The sequence below is a fragment of the Aspergillus affinis genome (assembly GCF_023601865.1).
Source record: "Aspergillus affinis strain CMG 70 chromosome Unknown NODE_215_length_31103_cov_89_894669, whole genome shotgun sequence".
In the NCBI taxonomy this organism is placed as follows: domain Eukaryota; kingdom Fungi; phylum Ascomycota; class Eurotiomycetes; order Eurotiales; family Aspergillaceae; genus Aspergillus; species Aspergillus affinis.
The window spans coordinates 13,481-31,103 of NW_026515996.1; the positions used below are offsets into that span (position 1 = coordinate 13,481).

The 17,623-nt window shown below is 48.7% G+C and overlaps 6 protein-coding genes across 6 annotated transcripts; 5 read left to right on the top strand and 1 right to left on the bottom strand.

Annotated features, from left to right (window-relative positions):
* Nucleotides 1–1,221: 1,221 nt before the first annotated feature.
* On the top strand, nt 1,222–5,185 carry KD926_004486 (SDR family oxidoreductase; the record flags this gene model as incomplete). The annotated part of the gene is made up of 7 exons (XM_053095193.1): nt 1,222–1,651; nt 1,736–2,082; nt 2,144–2,179; nt 2,907–3,521; nt 3,853–3,942; nt 4,107–4,225; nt 4,279–5,185. The coding sequence occupies 7 exons, from the start codon at nt 1,222–1,224 to the stop codon at nt 5,183–5,185; spliced, it is 2,544 nt and encodes an 847-aa protein (XP_052950116.1).
* Nucleotides 5,186–5,703: 518 nt separating this feature from the next.
* KD926_004487 (putative monooxygenase) lies at nt 5,704–7,947 on the top strand (the record flags this gene model as incomplete). The annotated part of the gene is made up of 5 exons (XM_053095194.1): nt 5,704–5,932; nt 6,131–6,425; nt 6,494–6,811; nt 6,884–7,026; nt 7,112–7,947. 5 exons carry the CDS (start codon nt 5,704–5,706, stop codon nt 7,945–7,947), a joined length of 1,821 nt encoding a protein of 606 aa, XP_052950117.1.
* An 866-nt stretch (nt 7,948–8,813) lies between these two features.
* KD926_004488 (Aminoglycoside phosphotransferase) lies at nt 8,814–10,178 on the bottom strand (the record flags this gene model as incomplete). The annotated part of the gene is made up of 2 exons (XM_053095196.1): nt 8,814–10,038; nt 10,087–10,178. 2 exons carry the CDS (start codon nt 10,176–10,178, stop codon nt 8,814–8,816), a joined length of 1,317 nt encoding a protein of 438 aa, XP_052950118.1.
* A 544-nt stretch (nt 10,179–10,722) lies between these two features.
* On the top strand, nt 10,723–12,360 carry KD926_004489 (alpha/beta-hydrolase; the record flags this gene model as incomplete). Its single annotated transcript, XM_053095197.1, has 1 exon — nt 10,723–12,360. The coding sequence occupies one exon, from the start codon at nt 10,723–10,725 to the stop codon at nt 12,358–12,360; it is 1,638 nt and encodes a 545-aa protein (XP_052950119.1).
* Nucleotides 12,361–12,562: 202 nt separating this feature from the next.
* On the top strand, nt 12,563–14,247 carry KD926_004490 (alpha/beta-hydrolase; the record flags this gene model as incomplete). Its single annotated transcript, XM_053095198.1, has 2 exons — nt 12,563–14,045; nt 14,096–14,247. 2 exons carry the CDS (start codon nt 12,563–12,565, stop codon nt 14,245–14,247), a joined length of 1,635 nt encoding a protein of 544 aa, XP_052950120.1.
* Nucleotides 14,248–15,094: 847 nt separating this feature from the next.
* KD926_004491 (uncharacterized protein) lies at nt 15,095–17,146 on the top strand (the record flags this gene model as incomplete). The annotated part of the gene is made up of 7 exons (XM_053095199.1): nt 15,095–15,254; nt 15,315–15,606; nt 15,758–15,819; nt 15,872–16,243; nt 16,331–16,602; nt 16,675–16,808; nt 16,930–17,146. The coding sequence occupies 7 exons, from the start codon at nt 15,095–15,097 to the stop codon at nt 17,144–17,146; spliced, it is 1,509 nt and encodes a 502-aa protein (XP_052950121.1).
* Nucleotides 17,147–17,623: the final 477 nt, after the last annotated feature.

The window sequence follows — 17,623 nt, forward strand, 5'->3', positions numbered from 1 at the left end:
GGTACGGCGGGCATACTAGGCAACACAGTCAGCAGGCACCAGCCGAGTCCATGTCTATACGACCTAGTGATACCCCGGCTTTTCTTTTGGGCTCTGCGATAAATTAGGGCTCAAATGTTTGAGAAAGGTTATTGCTGAATGGTCCTCATATTTGGCCATGGCAACGAAAAAGCCCGCCACAACATCAGCGGGTCATTGGGCCAGCTAGCCCCAAAGAGGCAAGGAAGGCGAACTTGTATCCAACAAATCCACGGCAGCCTTGCACTTTGTCGACGATACCGAGGCTAGCAGCCTACGCCAAGACAAGCTAATCAAACTCCTGGCATCCTTCAATCTGCGCTCGGGTCTGTGCGCTGAACAGCCTCTGAACTGTGATCTCACCCTGGGATCAACTCTTGGATATGCCGGGGTCCTATCGGCTTGTGCCGCATCAATCGATAGGCCACCCTGGAGCTTTAACCCAGTTAGTTTTATTATTTTGAGTATGTGGCGGAAGCAGCTGCCGGAGATCTAACACAGAAGATGGCGAAGGATCATGAATTCATGATCCCTGTAAGCGTGGAAACTAACCCAGGCTTGGTAGGCCAAATGTTTTAAACGGTTGTGTCCATGAAATTTCAAGCCACACGAACAAAACTGCCCCTGATTAATAGTGGTTGGTTTTTTGGCTGACTCTTCAATCTTATTTTTATCCGCCAAAAGGGCCATTGCGTGGGAGGATCCAACACGATCAGCCGACTCTTACCTGCAGAACAAGCCAAGCAAGCATTCATGCTAGCTTATTGTCATCATCTCCGTTTTCTGTGCCGGTGCGGTGGATTGAAGATGACACTAGTCATGCAGAACAACAGCGTAATTTTTCGCTACTGGCTTAGAACCCTGCAAAAATTGCCTCTTTCGGACTAAAACGAGATTCTGCAAAGTGCAATTAGATAGAAGTAAACCACACTTCCCGATTTCCACCCCTCGCTCAGTGGCCACATTATGCACCTCACCAACAACTTAGATTTTCACATCTAGATTTTCTCCACCGATTCTACCGGAGGCGTCCGGTTACTCGCATGGAGTTCTTCAATTACATCACATGACTATTTCTATATAATACCCCATCATCGCCTCCACGATCTGAATGCTTCCTGCATAATTGAATCTCATTCTTACCAATCTAATTTCGCGCATACCTCACCCTTCATTCATACTTATTACCGTTTGTAATCGATAATGACTCAGTCTGTCCTCATCACCGGCTGCAGCGCCGGCGGGATCGGGTCCGCTTTAGTGGAAGAATTCCACACGAAAGGGCTACACGTCTATGCGACCGCGCGATCTAAGTCTAAGTTGGCACATCTCAAGCACCTCGCAAATGTCACAATTCTCAAGTTGGACGTGACTTCTGCGTGGGATATTGAAGCGGCAGCGGAGTTCGTCCGAGATGATGCCGGAAAGCTCGATATTCTAATCAACAATGCTGGTCAATCTATGGTCTTTCCAGCACTAGACAGTAGCATTGAGAACTCGAAAAAGCTTTTCGATGTCAATCTTTTTGGGCCGATGGCCGTGGCTCAAGCCTTTGCTCCGTTGGTCATTGCTGCCAGGGGCACTATAGTTAATGTTTGTTCGATGTCGGGTGTTGCGAATGCGCCGTGGCTGAGTTAGTCCCTCTTACCTTCGATTTTCTTTTTTTTTTTTTTGGACAACTGTTCTCGTTTCATCAAGTAGCTAACATTGACATCAGGTGTGTACAACGCCTCCAAAGCCGGTCTACAGTCATGGAGCGAGACACTCCGGCTAGAGCTCAACCCATTCGACGTGAAAGTTATTTCACTGGTGACCGGCTCCGTCGCCACAAACCTTCTGACCCACGCTAATATCCGCCTACCTGAGAACTCACTCTATGTTAAAGCGACCCAGCAGATCCAAGCTCGTGGAATGGGGCAGGACGTGCAGTCGAAGGATTCACCCGCTGAGTTTGCAAGTAAACTTGCTAGTGATGTCCTGGGCGGTACTACCGGACTGGTTTGGCGCGGGAAGATGGCGTCGATGATTTGTTTTCTATCGAAGTTGGCACCTATGTGGTTTATGGTAAGTGGATTTTCCATATCCCTCAGCTCGACGAATTTGACAGTGCTGACGATATCTTTAGGACCTTGCCTTGACTCTTCGTACGGGACTTGAACAGGTAACGAATTACGGTGGGAAATAAATTGTACTTGCTTTCTGAACCACAGCTTCCTATATTTGCAGACCTTATTAGGATACCCACAGTTTTTCTATGCTCATTCTATGTCCATCGATTTTTACCGAATAAAAGGGTTGACTGTAGTTATCAACTATACCATATGTCTTAAATCGAGGCCTCATCGCAGAAAGAACTACTTAGGTGACACTTTATATGAAAAAAAAAAAAAAAAAAAAAAAAAAAGGGATTTCAAAAACATCTCTGAACGCGTAGCTGCCAAGTGGGAATGTGGGACCTTTCCTAGTCCGAATAACGTATAGTGTGGTTCCCCCAGGTGTTAAGCGGGAGGTCTTCCCGCTTGTTCCCTATTTCTCCTACCTCGAAGTCCCCGGATCTCTTGTCCAGCATTCAATGTTAGAATGACGATTGCTCCGAACCTTCGCACAAGAAGTAGTCGGCGGCCCAAGACATCGAAGGAAGACAGGGTCTGTCCAATATGCTCCAAAGCGTTCAACAAAGCCGAACATCTGTCGCGGCATTATAGGTCCCACACCAAGGAGAGGCCATTCCAGTGCTCAGACTGTGGACGAGTTTATACCAGGCAGTGAGTAGCGATTGGTGCTTAAATAAAGCTTAATACACGTTCTGCTGTGAGACAAAGTATAATTTATGCTAATTTCATAGAGATACATTGTTACGACACGTTAGAACTAATTGTTCTCGAAAGAAAACGAGCGATGATAGATTATCCGGCTGCACAAACAAGGACCAGAATGCTTCCCTGGGCCGTAGTATGCCACGGTCGCCTGGGACCACAAACCACAATGCAGAGGCAGTAGACTCGTCCGATGTTTTTGAGTCGGTGATTCAAGCGGCATTTGCTCCTGTCGTAAACACCGATAGTGGCAACCGTCTCAAGACCATCAGCACCGCCTCTCCACTACCAGAAGATTACAGTGGCAATGTGCAGGATCAGCTAGACATCCAAGCTCCTTCCTTACCAGACGTCGAGCTCGAAACAGGATGGGATTCTTGGCTCTTATGCGACGACTTCAATCTAGATGCCGTCAACTCGTCTTTACTTCAAGTCACCGCAGAAGGTACACAGCGGTTGGATAGTGGCTGTTCAAAAATGGTCACTCAACCTATAGAACGGAGTTCTACGCCTAGTGGCGACTCTGTCAGGAGGAAGTGGCACACATATTGTGAGCCAAATCCTGCCAGAGTCAGCCCTGATCCCACTCTGGAAACTGGTCAAATTGACGAATGTTATCGTGAAGAGCTCGTTGAACGACTTAAGCCGAGAGTCCAGACAGGAATTCTTCCTTCAACCAACTTCATAGTACGCCGTGCCCTGATCTACCTTTTTGGCATGGGGAAAGAAACTCGTTAATACTTGCTTCTTTTCGCATAGGATCTCTGTCTGCGCGCCTATTTTAGGCATTTTCAACCTGTCTTTCCCATTGTTCACGAGCCAAGATTCCACCCCAGCAAGCGCAATGCCGTTCTTCTTTTGTCTATCTGCTCGGTCGGAAGTTTGTTTCTTGGTTCATCCACAGCGACAGAACATGGCATAAGTATGTTTGAAAGACTGCAAAAAGCGAACGTTTCCTCGGTATAGTTAGCCCCGCTCAAAATCAAGAGTCCCTCAAGGTGTTAACTCTGGAGCTCAGTGGGAGGTGCATATTGCCAGTCCTCCAGAGGCACGTATAGCAGCTATACAATCGGCACTTATTGGTCAAGCATTTGGCTTTCTTGTTGGAGTATGTCATTTTCCTGAAATAAATCAATCGAACTTTTGTTTGACTTCTTCCCAGAGACCTAAAGATCTGGCAGGTGTCGACTTTTTTCATGGAGGTATAGCTGCGGTGAGCCCTTCCTTTGCATATCAAATACTAGCGCACAATCATTGCTGAATCTTGCTCAGTGGGATCGCAGAGGAATTGTGCATGGCATTTACCAATCTTCATGCGATCCTACCAACCTAGTCGGCAATGCTTTGGAAGCCGCATGGAAGGAATGGGCAATTATCGAGACAAAGAAACGGTGAGATAACCACGAAAACATTGCCGCATGTACCATCTATTGAGCCTCGATAGTATCGGACTAGCAATCGCGATCCAGGACGCCGAGTTGGCGAAACTACATCATCATGAATCTGTTTTACGACATGGCTGCCAACGTTTATCAAGTACAGCTTCAGACCACCTGTTCGATGCGCCGAACGCAAATGCTTGGAAACTTGTAATGACTCAAGAGAGCTACCACAGCGACATACCAGAACCTTCCGGCACAACACAGATTCCTAAGGGGGTCAATAGCTTCGAACAGTGTGCTATGCTAGAGTCACTCAGCGTCCTGGCATGTGAATCTCACCAGCCTACAGTTTTCGTCTCAAATATGGCAGAGAAATGCGAGGAATTACTGATTAAGTGGTATCAGTCTTGGGAATCAGCCAAGACTTCGACCATGATCTGGACTTCTCCATTGATGATTCTTTGGCACTCTAATTTTATCATGTTATACGCAAACCTGGATGTTCTAGAGCGGGCTTGTGGTCGAGATGGGGATGAAATAGATCCCGATGCCCTTCGATACGCTGAACAATGGGCCACGTCCAACGAGGCCAAGCGGTGTCTCCTACATGCAATCTATATCCTAAGACAATTTGAGTCGATAGCTATCGGAAGAGCATCTTCTATTCACCTACCCCTGTGTCTCTATCAGTGTGGGATTGTCTGGTACTGCTTTGGAAAATTCTGCAAGAATGCTGTGTTTTCCGCAAGAGATGCGGAAAGTCAGTTCAAGTATTCTGAGTTCCACTTGCTTAGGAATGATGAGAGTCGGGCTTTGAACAGAGATTCAAGCAAATGGCAAAATAAGTGGGATACTTTAGATCAAGTATTCGGGTGTGTTGATATGCTACGACGTATTCCTCATTGGAAATTGCCTCAGAATCTTGCATCGACATTGCTGGCACTTATTGAGGAGCAGGACATATTTTGATGCACCATTAATCAAGCAATTAGCTCACTGAAAGTGAAAATGAGAACTAGAAAGCAAGAATACAGCCATTACATTCTTTCTTCTGAACTAACTCAGAAACTCGATACAGTTAAATCCAAAATGCGAATGCCAATTCCTTTTGGGCGAAATGGCTTGTAACATGCTTACAAGGTGAGGGTCTGGAATACTTCCCTGTTTTCTCTAAATCGAATTTAGAATAGAGTAAAACCTCCGCCACCTACCTACCATTAAAGAGAAAGCAAGCGTTACTTACAAGGGTCTCTTCCTTCCAGCGTGCGGGATTTCCTCGTACTAGGACGGACCCATCGTACGATAGTTGCCGCTTGCTGACAGTGGGGAACATTAGATTGTTACCACATCCCATCCTTTGGGGATTAAATGTGGGACAATTTGAAAGGGAAGCGTAAGCAATGGTGATAAATAAATAAGAGATCCTGGAGACCCTCGCCGTGTCTCTTTATTCGCACCCACATATTCCCAGCAGCAAATCAGCCAAGATGTCGACCGACAAGCCATGGGAGACCACGGATATTCTCATCTGCGGCTGCGGCCCAACAGGAGCAATGCTCTCGGGCTACTTGAATATAATGGACGTCCGCAATATCGTCTTGGAGAAGGAAGCCCAGATCACTACTGATCCGAGGGGAATCGCTCTTGACGATGACGGGATAAGATACCTGCAGGGTTTAGGTCTTTACCAACATGTGTTCGGCGATATAGGCTCTTGTGCGTGGCTCTGTTCATGCTCCCGACCGCAGGACTAATATTTATCTATCTTCCAATTTTAGGCATGGAAAAAGTTAACTTCATTGGAGGAGACCACAATGATTTAAGCTCGAAACCACTCTTCTATCTTGATACTGCGTCGGTGAATGGCTACATTTTCATCTTCACCTAGGATCTCTTTCTTATTCTAACCTGTAGTCTTGCAGACGAAGGGGTATACCGGACATGCTTGGATGATTACCCACAAGCAGCCTATCCTTGAAAAGCATCTACGATCCGTCATTCAAGGGTCCCGGTTTTCCACATTGAGGACCGATTGCACGTTAAGCTCCATCCGAGAAGATGAGGAGTGGGTATATGCCTCCTATGTTAATTCGAATGGAAGCGAAAAATATGTACGGGCGCGTTTCCTTGTCGGAGCCGACGGTAAGACGGGCTTTGTCCGAAAGCATTACTTGGAGCCTCGGGGTGTTAAGATGGAGTGGGCTGAGCAGTAAGTTAAGACGATTACACTTTGCTCTAGAACCTGCACGTACGGGAATCAGTTGACTTTCAATACAGAAGCCACTATGAAGAGACCTGGGTTGCGCTGAATTGGGAAATCCGTCTACCCACGAGAGAAACGCATCCCGACTTCGCACTATGGGAACATGACTACACCCCAGAGGAGGTCTACAATCTTTTCTTTCCCCGGGAGTTTCGGTTCCTTTGTAACCCATCTCGGGCTGCCGTGTGCACGCGCTTCGGACAGCACAAGGACAGGCTATGGCGATTTGAATTTGTCGTTCAACCCGGAGAGGATCCAGAAGAGATGGCGCAGGAACATAGGGTAAAAGAAGTGGTTCTCCCCTATCTACGACATCATGGTAGACGATATGGGTAAGTCTGCAGTCTATTTTTCGTAAATCACTGTTAGCTATCTGAATTTGCTAACAGCGAGCCGTTTCCCAGGTTGACCAAGGACGTCGAGTTCCCGGAGGACTGCATTCGTGTCCTTCGCTCGAGACCATTCCGGTTCGCTGCCCGTAAATGCAACAAATGGGCTCTCGGGCGAGTAATACTATGCGGCGATGCTGCGCATGTCTTCCCTCCATGTGGGTCTACCCTCTAACCTAGCAATACCCCTCGAGCTATCCGGCGTCGGCGTGTTTTATATTTGACTGACACATTCTTCACCAGTCGCCGGTCAAGGGATCGCATCTGGATTCCGCGATGCCATTGGCCTCGCCTGGCGTCTTGCCATAATAATGCGGTCTAAATCAAGTCAGGTCGCTGTTGAAAAACACCTGACAGCATGGTACACCGAGCGTCAACAGCAATTCCAAACATCGCTAAACAACACCCTACGAAACGGCCAGCTCGTCAGCAGCAAGAACCCGGTGCAGAACTTTATCCGCGATTGGGCTCTCTGGGTAATGCGGTTTATTCCGAGCCTCGAGCATCGGTTGCAGCTTGGTCCGAAGCTCGAGGGTCCTGTGCAATATTCTCACGAGGCTGGGATGCCATTTCTGCCTGGCTTCAATGGTGGAGTGTATTTTCCGCAGATCTACTGCGTGAAGCTTGGGGCTCACGAACCGGACGTGCTTTTTACAGATGATGTCATTTTTTCCAAAGGGAAAGCAAACCTATTCCAGGTCGTGGTCTTGCTAGGTTCGTCGGCAGAACTTCCGTCAGCCATGGCAGAACTCGACGGAATTGACCAAATCAGTGGTCATTTGGGGGCAAAAGAATCGACAATGCTCGTGCCGGAGCCCCCCAGCGACTCGTCTATTTGCATTACTACGGGAGACTTCACCGTCTATCGAGCCGCCACCGCGGACGAATTTGCTCGGTCTGAGCTATGCTCTGGACGACCCACACCGCGCGGTTACGATCCGTCTCAGATGCGGCGGATGTTTCAGTCGAAGCGGTATGTGATTGTGAGACCGGATCGCTTTGTCTACGCGGCCTGTGCCACGAGGACTGAACTGGAGCAAGCTGCGAGGGGGATTGTTGAGCTGTTTCCCTTAGAATGAAGGGTTGGAAAATTGTTGGATTAGCAAGGTGAACATAAGCAGTCCCCAACGGCCTGCCGTTTATTCATGAAAGACATAGATCGAGCTATCTGGCAAGGCAGAGGAGACTGTAAAATGTCGAATTCTTCTTGTTTGTTCGGAAAGTATACAGTAGCTAATTGTTGATGGGATTCAAGATCTTCTATACTTCATAGTATCTATCTAGATTGTAATTCTCTCTCTGTTATGGTCATTAAGGAGAAATTTTGAAAATCCTGGTGTATGAACAGTCCGCAGTTCACACGTCGAGAGTGGTTGACATGAAATATTGGAAGTGAAAAATAACAAAAACCAAAAAGAATGCATCATCCGTGAATCGAACACGGGCCTCGTCGATGGCAACGACGAATTCTACCACTAGACCAATGATGCGGGTGGATCGGATCATATTGGATTCTGATTCGCTGATGAGATTTAGTCTTTCTAAATTAAAATATAAGCTACCTTTAACCTAGTCTAACACTACACAAGCTTGTAGTTACCGGTCATCCATGCGTCTTTGATAGTGTTAATTAAGAGATGTATGCCATTTACCAGTAAGCAAAGTTTGTGTTTATTGTCTACGATTGAATATATTATTCCATCATCATACACTTTCAAGCCATTTGTTGCTGTTCGCACCTTGTCCATAAATTATATATTTCAACCCGAAGAACTTCAAAATCAAGAACACAGTGATTGCACATCTTATCTGTGGTAAAAAGTTGCTGGGAAACCACCTGTTGCCAAACAACTTTTCCCTACACAGGCCAGGCCTCAGGTGTCTAGGCAGCCACTTGGGTGCCTTGTCCGGCACACTCGTATAGATTCAAAGACCGAAAGACCGACTACGACATGGCTGCCCAATCCTGCATGAATTGTTGGATCCATTTCCACAATTTAGACGATGCGACAAACATGTCTTTCCGAAGTCTCCGGGAGTCATTCACGGTATATTGTGTTTTCCGCTCGGACACGAGCGTCAGCTTTCTAGCTATTGTTTCCCTAAATTCTTTGTTTCGAAAATAATCTTCTTCATCCTTTCTGATCTTCGACAGTGGCTGATCCCCCATTTGAACTTCTTCGTAGAGCCGAAGGTAGTGGGCCGAATACTGGCGTTGTAAAAAGTGCTGTCCGATGTCCTTTCCCGGGTCATATGCGAAGTGCCATACTGTGGCGAGAAGATCGTAATCCCCAATAGAGTCCATACCAAGAAGTCGACTCAGTCTCCAGGCAATTCGGCCTTGTTCAAGCGATTCGCGGTACCTGTGGATCGACCTTCTTTCCATGAATCCGGGCATAGCATCAATAAAGCCATCTATGAAGGGTGTATGTAGCTCGGAGCTGATTTCTTCGTAGTAATGTGGCAACCCTGGCGTGGCTAACAGCATAGATTCAGGAACGGACGAAGTGAATGCCCAATCGATGATGCAGGTGATGTTATACTCATCGTCGACATAGATATTGTTAACACTCAAATCGGCATGGCTCAGCGGAAAAGTGCCCGGATTGACAGCTCCAAGCTGAAGTTTTTGTACAATGTCGCGGAGAGCGTCGCCTACAATTATATAGTCCAGTCTATTATCTGATGTGTCGATCTTGCGTCCAATTGTCACGAAATCGTTCCATAAACCTACAGCACTTCTATATTGCGTGCTGGATGGGTAGTCGTCGAATGATGGGACTGGTGCCACAAAGCAGTGATGCGATAACTGCAGAATTTCCGCGTGCTCCGAGAAAGCTGAAACCAGGCTATCGTAAAATTCCAATTCTGAAGTGAAAGGACCACGGGCGACCTCTAAAGCATATCGTTCATGTAACACGTGGCCACGAGAGAGACATTCCCTGATTAAAAAGAAGCCATTTTCTTCGAATAGCAAGCCGATTTTATCGAACCGTAGTTGTGAAAGCTTCCAGGTAATACCGCCTAACTGTGCGAGTACTTTGGCTTTGCTGCGCATGTCTAGGCCAGGTTGAGGGGAGCCAGCTAGTTTCCAAGCTTTGGAAAGTGGCCAGCCGGGCGCTTCATTCATGAGGATAAACGGTATTCTGATATCGTTATCGGACGAAGCACTATAGTAGGTTAGAATTGGACCAGCATGGTCTGAAAGAGACAATCACCAATAATCGTGTGCTTCTGGAACAGGAATATCGCTATGGATCCTGAGATATCGGAGCACAGCAGCTTCACTTGCCAGCAACTTTACGCCCATTTCTATTGGCATAAAGGTTCTGTGATGAGGAGATCTGCAGACCCATCGTATCCCGTCTTCGAATAAAATAAAGATGGCCCAGTTGAAACTTCCGGAGGCAGGACGTTGGTCTGGATTACATGCACATGGAATACCCTGTCGTAGCGTGCTTGCGTGACGGCATAACGCTTGAAGATCAAAGTCGGCGTAAACGAATATTGGCGACTTCGGACCTGAAGACATTTTGATCGGATAGAAGTCGGGGCGGTCAGAAAAAGGATTCAGAATAGCTATGCCGCAGGGGCGGAATTTAAGTGCTTCTAGGGATGGATTGTTGATCCGTCTTGCATCGTATTATCCTCTACATAATACATTAATTCTACGTACAATTGCGAAACAAAATAGGCAGACAGTAGGTTGATAAGCGGTACCTAAGAGGTCTTCAGCCTAGCGGGAAAATTTCTTGTGGCGGGGGCCGTAATACTAATAACCGACTGCCCCCCTGTTTTATTGATTGATTCCAATATCTACCACAATCAATAAGCCCCTACTGCGCGTCATGAAAATGTTATCGCCCTCCGAATTTCCCAACTGGCAATTATCCCAGCCCTATGACCTTTCTGTGTTCTCTGAACCGCCATCGTGGGTCGTTGTTTTCCTTTGTAAAACGGACGATGAAAATTATGAGAGAATATTAAAACGGCTCTGCACTCTGGACAAAACATGGGACGATGTTCCGCCTGGTCAAATGAGACGCCTGTTGCCAATGCCATGGATTCGCGACTTCTCACCCCCGATATCGGTCATTTTTCAAATTTTCGAAGAAACAGGCTACTCGGACGGATTGGTCTTCATCGACGAGCAATCCTTGCAAGATGACACCGCAGTTATACTGAACGGATACTACGGCCCGGAACGCGTTGAAGCTGCCCGTGTACGTATGGACCGAGCCAATCTGGCTCTCGCTGCATCTCAGGAGCGGTCGCTCGCGGCAGTGATGCCAAATTTCGACGAGGTTAAGATTATCCCCGAGCGCAAGTCCCAGGACCATTTAGGTGGTCAGTATGAGATGGTATATCGCCTTCCTCCGCACCTTCCGGCCGACTTCGAGCCGAAGCGATCCACATTGACTTTGATTTCCCTGGTTCATCTGTCGGAAACTGAAGCGAGCGCGATTCTGTCCCAACCCTGGACGAACGAGCAAATTGAGAACGTGGAGATACTCAACTGGCCGGATGACCAAAGCCCGTGCTCTCGTGCTGAGATGTACCGCATCTTTCAAGCTGTCAAGACTCCCGGCTCTCCCAATATTGATCAAGCCTTTGCGATGTTTATCGATACCTCCGAGGAACGTGAACATAGCATCATCTTCGCAAAAGAATGGCAAAAGGAAGGCGAGCGAGGAGACAACACCGTCCAATTGTCTGCTGTGAAAGACCTCAGCGACGCCGTAGGAATCTGGCATTTGATCTGGAATCCGTCGCTCAACCACTCACGGGGTGGTGTTGTTAGGTGCAACGACTTCAGGGTCAACCCTAGTCTGTTCTACTCACACAAGTTAGACGACGGGTTTGAGAATATTAACAACCCGGATGAGATTGTCGTATCCAACGATGCCTGTTTGGTCTTTGTGCTGGAGAAGATGGGAGATAGAGACGTGAGGACCACGTGTGATGAAGTCCTTTCGGAAATCGAGGAGACCGTACGGTTTGTCGACGTTTCGCATGTCATCAAAACCCCTGACATTGAAGGCTTGGTGGCCTTTTTCGAGTCGCCTGAATTCATTCAGTCGGGCCAGGAAATTCCCCGATACTTCTTCGCAGTGGACCGTCTTTCGCTAGAGGCGGCTAGAGGAGATGAAGAGGAAGCTGCTTGTATCATCATTGCGGGAAGGAAAGACCTGGGTATGCTGGTAGCGAAGCCAGACGAGGAACGCCTTCGAGACGGAGACGAACCATATGGTCATCAGTGCCTAGGTTATGATTATGCCCGACTCAATGCTTGTGGCGCCGCCGAGGCATGGACGGGTTTGGACGTCATGACTATGGAATCCTACGAAATATCCGAGGAGGTCAAAACCGCCTTCTTTGGCACTGTTTCGACATGGGCAGAGGACAAGCAGGTCTGGCTCAAAGACCGTGGACAGCAGTTTTACCCAGCATACCATCCCGAGGATTGTACGGAGGAGCCGATGGTGGCCTGAGGCTTTCCCGCGTCCCGCGTTTCTTTTCAACTTTCCTCCGCCTTCGAATTTCACCGCCACTTCCTCCCTTTTCATCGCAGTCATCGCCCATTCACAAGATTGAATCCCACGGAAGATGGTGCTAGTTCCTCGGTTCCTCCAGTCCGTTCTTCTGTCAAGCGTATCCCTTCCTTGGCCCCAGCCCCGACACAATAATGAGCCTATGGTGACAATCTCAAACGGAACGCTGGTGGGCTCTCAGAACCCAACCTACGATCAGGACTTTTTCCTTGGGATCCCATACGCCCAGCCGCCCGTAGGGAATCTTAGGTACAACCACCCGAAGCCGATCAACGCGTCCTGGAATACCCCAAAACATGCCACTTCCTATGGCTTCTGGTGTCACTCGGCGCCCCTCTCTCTTCCGGGTTTTACACAGGATGGCTTTCCACACGAGGAAAACGAGGACTGTCTAACTTTGAACGTTGTCCGCCCGTCAGGTATAGACTCCACCGCAAAGCTTCCTGTCTTGGTATACATCTACGGGGGCGGTCTTCAGGAAGGCGGCAGCGCCGACCAACGATATAACATGTCATTCATAGTCCAGGAATCCGTCAAGATGGGACATCCCACGATAGGTGTCAGTTTCAACTATCGCGTGTCTGGCTTGGGTTTCCTATCTGGTCGCGTGATCAACGAGTCCGGCCTTGCAAATCTCGGGCTCTATGACCAGCGTCTCGCGCTCCACTGGATCCAAGAGAATGTTGGCGCGTTTGGTGGTGATCCATCGCGAGTGACGATTCAAGGAGAATCATCTGGAGCGCTTTCGGTGGGATACCACCTCCTTGCGTATGGTGGACGCGACGACGGGCTGTTTCGCGCGGCCATCGGTCAGAGTGGTGCCCCTCTCATTTCGGCTGCGTTGGCACCGATAGACGAACAGGACGCCATGTACAATACTGTTCTGAACGCCACTGGCTGTGATGGGGTCAAGGATAGTCTCGGATGCCTGCGGCGCGTCCCGGCAAGCCTGTTGAAAAGCGCGTTTCAGCAGCAGTTCTTCTTTCCCGTGATGGACGGCGGCATAATTGCCGGATATTCCTCCCAAGGCCTTAAAGAAGGACGGTTTGTGAAAGTTCCGTTGCTGACCGGAACAAACACAAACGAAGGAACGGGGTATATTGCCTCTGGGTCATTTGGCGCCATCAGCACCCCTAACGACTTCAAGGATGTAATAACGGGCTTCGGGCCTGGAAAGTATCTTTCAAACGACACCTTAACTGCCATTGTTAGTGAGTATCTGGAGAAAATGTCACTGGAAGATGTCCAAAATGACTTGGCAACCGTCCTCATAACACCTTCGCCGAAATATGGGACCCTATACGGACAAAGTACTTTATACATTTCAGACTACCTCTTTAACGCCCCCAGGCGACATAGTTCACGTATATGGGCCCATCACGGCGCTCCTCTCTATAGCTATCGCTTTGATATTGTTCCAAACGGTATATCGCCCGAAGTCCTTGGCGTTTGTCACTTCCAGGACGTTGCCTTTACCTTTCAAAATATGCTTGGTGTTGGCTTCGAGACCCCTCCACTCGCTTCGACGGATGAAGGGCTAGAGGAGAAATTCAGGGAAGCCAGCGTTTTGATGAGTCGTATGTGGCTGAACTTTGTGAATACACTATCACCAAATTACTACCAAAGTAGGTCATCTACTTGAAAAGCTTTAGACCAGGATTTTAACTCCAAACAGATAGCAGGGCAGATTTCGTCTGGCCCACTTACCGGTGTGACTCTGCTGTCAATGTTGTATTTGACACCGAAGGACTTAGACTGGAAAATGATACCTGGCGACTTGATGCAATCGATCGGATTATCGATGCCTTTGGGGAGTATAGATTTTAATTCAGATTGATCAAGTCGAGTGCTGCTGTCCAATTCTCGAGAAAACTGGTGAAATGACCGGCAGAAGATCCCGTCAGGCCAATGTCTTGACGCTAGTTTGGCCTGTCGATCTTCGCTTGGTGCCGGACCACTTGGCTGGACAAAATTTCTCCACAGTAGCGCCTGATCTTGGACAAAGATTCTATTATCCAAACATACATAGCTTCAATGCAGGAGTCCGTGAACATTCCCCTAAAGACGGTTCTTATATTGGAGGGCGTCTTGGCAACTTCGGCAAGCTTAGTATATGCGAGTGCAACCAAATGTCCTTAATCTTGTTTTATAGTCCGATTCATCTGCTAAGGATATTTTGCAACAATTTCGGCCTGTCACATTTATTTTAGTTTCTCAAACAGCCAGAATCACGCAGAACCAAACCCAGGAAAGTAAATGAGCTGCGGTGGTTAGATATCTGCTTTTGGCCAGAATGCGACTTAATGAAGCATCACCATGATATGATCTGCTGGGTTATCTGATGAGTGTTGAAACCCATGATTGTTACACTTGAGCTTGAGGTTGGTGTTACCTAATTATAAGCTTTCCTGAGGTATTGATATTGGCATTGTGGGGATATAGTGATGCCATAGCGGGCAATTTAATGAGGTTGTATCACTTGTCATCCATACGACACCAGAGGCTCATTCATCATCATCGACATGAAAATTTTCACCCACCGATCCCACAATGGATGATTATAGAGTGCCCATCGTTTCCTGCGTTGATACTTGATGTTCAAATCGTTCGATCTTCACCAGAGCCGACTACTCGACTATCCACTACGACCGAAGGAATTTCCTTACCCGTCAATATGCAGCTTTCCACACTCTTCCTTGCTGTTCTCACTGCAGCCAGCACTGCAATGGCACACATGGAAATGATTCATCCATTTCCCCTGAAGAGCCCGTATGATCCCAAGAACAAGGTGTCGAACATTGACATCAATAATACCCACCACTTGAAGATAGATGGTGTGTTACCCAGGCCCTTTTCCCTCCTACTACCCCAAAACTAACCTAACATCAAATCAGGAAGCAACTTCCCCTGCAGAGGCCACCACAAGAACGCCCCCTGGCGCACTGTGACTACCTACACCGCCGGCCAGAAGGACTACATGGAGCTCGCTCCCGGCATCAACCACAACGACGGCTCATGCCAGATCTCGCTCAGCTACGACAACGGCGAAACTTTCCGCGTCATCCAGTCCTATATGGGTGGCTGTCCACTGAAGTTGAAATGGGACTTTCAGATCCCGGAAATCGCACCCGCCGGAGATGCCTTGTTCGGGTGGAGCTGGTTCAATCTGGAGGGAAGAATCAACATGTATATGAACTGCGCTCAATAAAAAAAAAACAACAACTTCGACGCGAACCAAACTTTTAAAAATTATTCAACCACCACGAAGGCTACGGCCTCTAGAATCAGCCAGTTTACTATCAACCCCAGCCGCTATCGATTGAGCCTAACTTTATAGGGGATATCGATATGGTTGGGGCGAAACCCTCGTGGCCGGCCCTTTCAGGGATTCCCGAGGCGGTAAACACGCACAATCAGAATTTTCTCCACTGCGTTTTGAACCTCAACAAAGACGCGCAGCAATACCTATCATTTAACGAATCAAATGGGAAACAGCTCCCTAAACCGGTAGTCAGCTTCATACAGCAGGTAGCTGACGCCTGCGACTTCCTGCAACACCAAATTGTGGATATTCTGACTGCCAACTGCCGTATCGGCTCCGAGCTGGCCAACATCCGGCAGACCCTTCAGAACGTCCAGGAACAGACCTACTACACTCAATCGAGTGTACAGAAACAGAACAACCAGTCCTGGGCCTCTGTGGTCCGCAACGCGCCTCCCCCGGCCCATACGATCTCGTCTCACGGCTCCTTCAGTACCGCCCCGGCCACCCCGTCGGAGCTCAGCAAGGACCGCGAGGTCATCGTTAAACTACGGGATGCTGGTACAGTGCGCACCTACCGACGTCTTACGGCCTCGGATATCAAGCAGAGAGCGGAAACAGCAAAATAGAAAACATGCGGCCAAACAGGGGCTCTCTCCCTAGCCAAAACGCGTTTTGTAGCTGCTAGACAGCTTAGGTCCGGCGACCTGAGCCTCTCACTCCGCTACGCCGCTGAGGCCGAAGCTGCCAGGACCCACGATCAATGGGTCAACTACCTGAGCGCGGGAGCCATGTTACGGCGTCCCTCTTGGGGTATCGTTATACATGGAATCGCATTTAAGTCAATTGGAGACCTCACCACCGATAAGGAACAACAACGGGTAGCTAACGAGTTACTCGAGGAGAACAGGGACTGCTGGGTAAGCAAGGAGGCTCAATAGAGTCCCCGAATTACGCGTATCGCGTGGCTCACTCACCCGTCCAATCATAAGAACCAGAAATCGTCTGCCCTGATCGTGGAATTCTTAGATCCCCGTCACGCCAACGAGGCAATCGCACGAGGCACCATTTGGGATAGCGTTATCCATAAGACAGTATTATATGATCGGACTGCTCGTATCCGACGGTACTTTAACTGCCAACAATATAGTCACATAGGAATTGTCTGTTCGAATAAAACAACTTGCGGACTCTGTGGGGGCAGCCACGAGACCCGGAACTGCTCCCACAAGTCTACTAACAGCCAGGAGCGCCGCTGTGCAGGGTGTGGAGAAGCACACGCTGCCTGGCACAAAGGGTGTTCGAGGTACGCAGCAGAGATGGACCGGGTTCAAGCTACAGCAGTGCACCGGCAAGCCTGGTACCGGGTCCCTCCCTATCTGCAGGACTTTCAGTTCTCCGTACGTAGCGGTACGGAGGCCTCCAGCTCGTCTAACAGCGAGGGACGCAGCCAGCCGCACATAAGCCTTTCAGAGAGGCGTACAAGATCCGTTAGTAGACCTGCAAGCGTCCGTAACCGCTCAATAGTCCGATTTTAACCGGGATCCACGCCGCCGCACGCCGGCTCGCAGGAAATGATTCCTACAGCTAGTGAACTCTCTGAAGATAGGATGGATTTTGCTGCGGACGGAGTAGGTACGCCTCCGCAGCCTGACCGGGAGAAAGCCGGTCAGCAGAGTGTGCCGGAAATGCCTGATCCAGTGACCCCGATGCCTAGGGGTCGCCGTGGACGAAGGAATGGCCTGCAGAGCGTTACCTCCGCTGAAGGAACGCGCCGGAGTGCCCGTACCCAGCCCGTAACACGGCAGGAAGCCTTACACCTAGCTATTATACCAGTTGACTTACCAACCGGCGATACACCACCCACGAAACGATCCCGCAGTAGAGTAGCATACCGAGAACGATCGACCTCGGCCAGCGAGACCCCTACTGTTTCCCTCC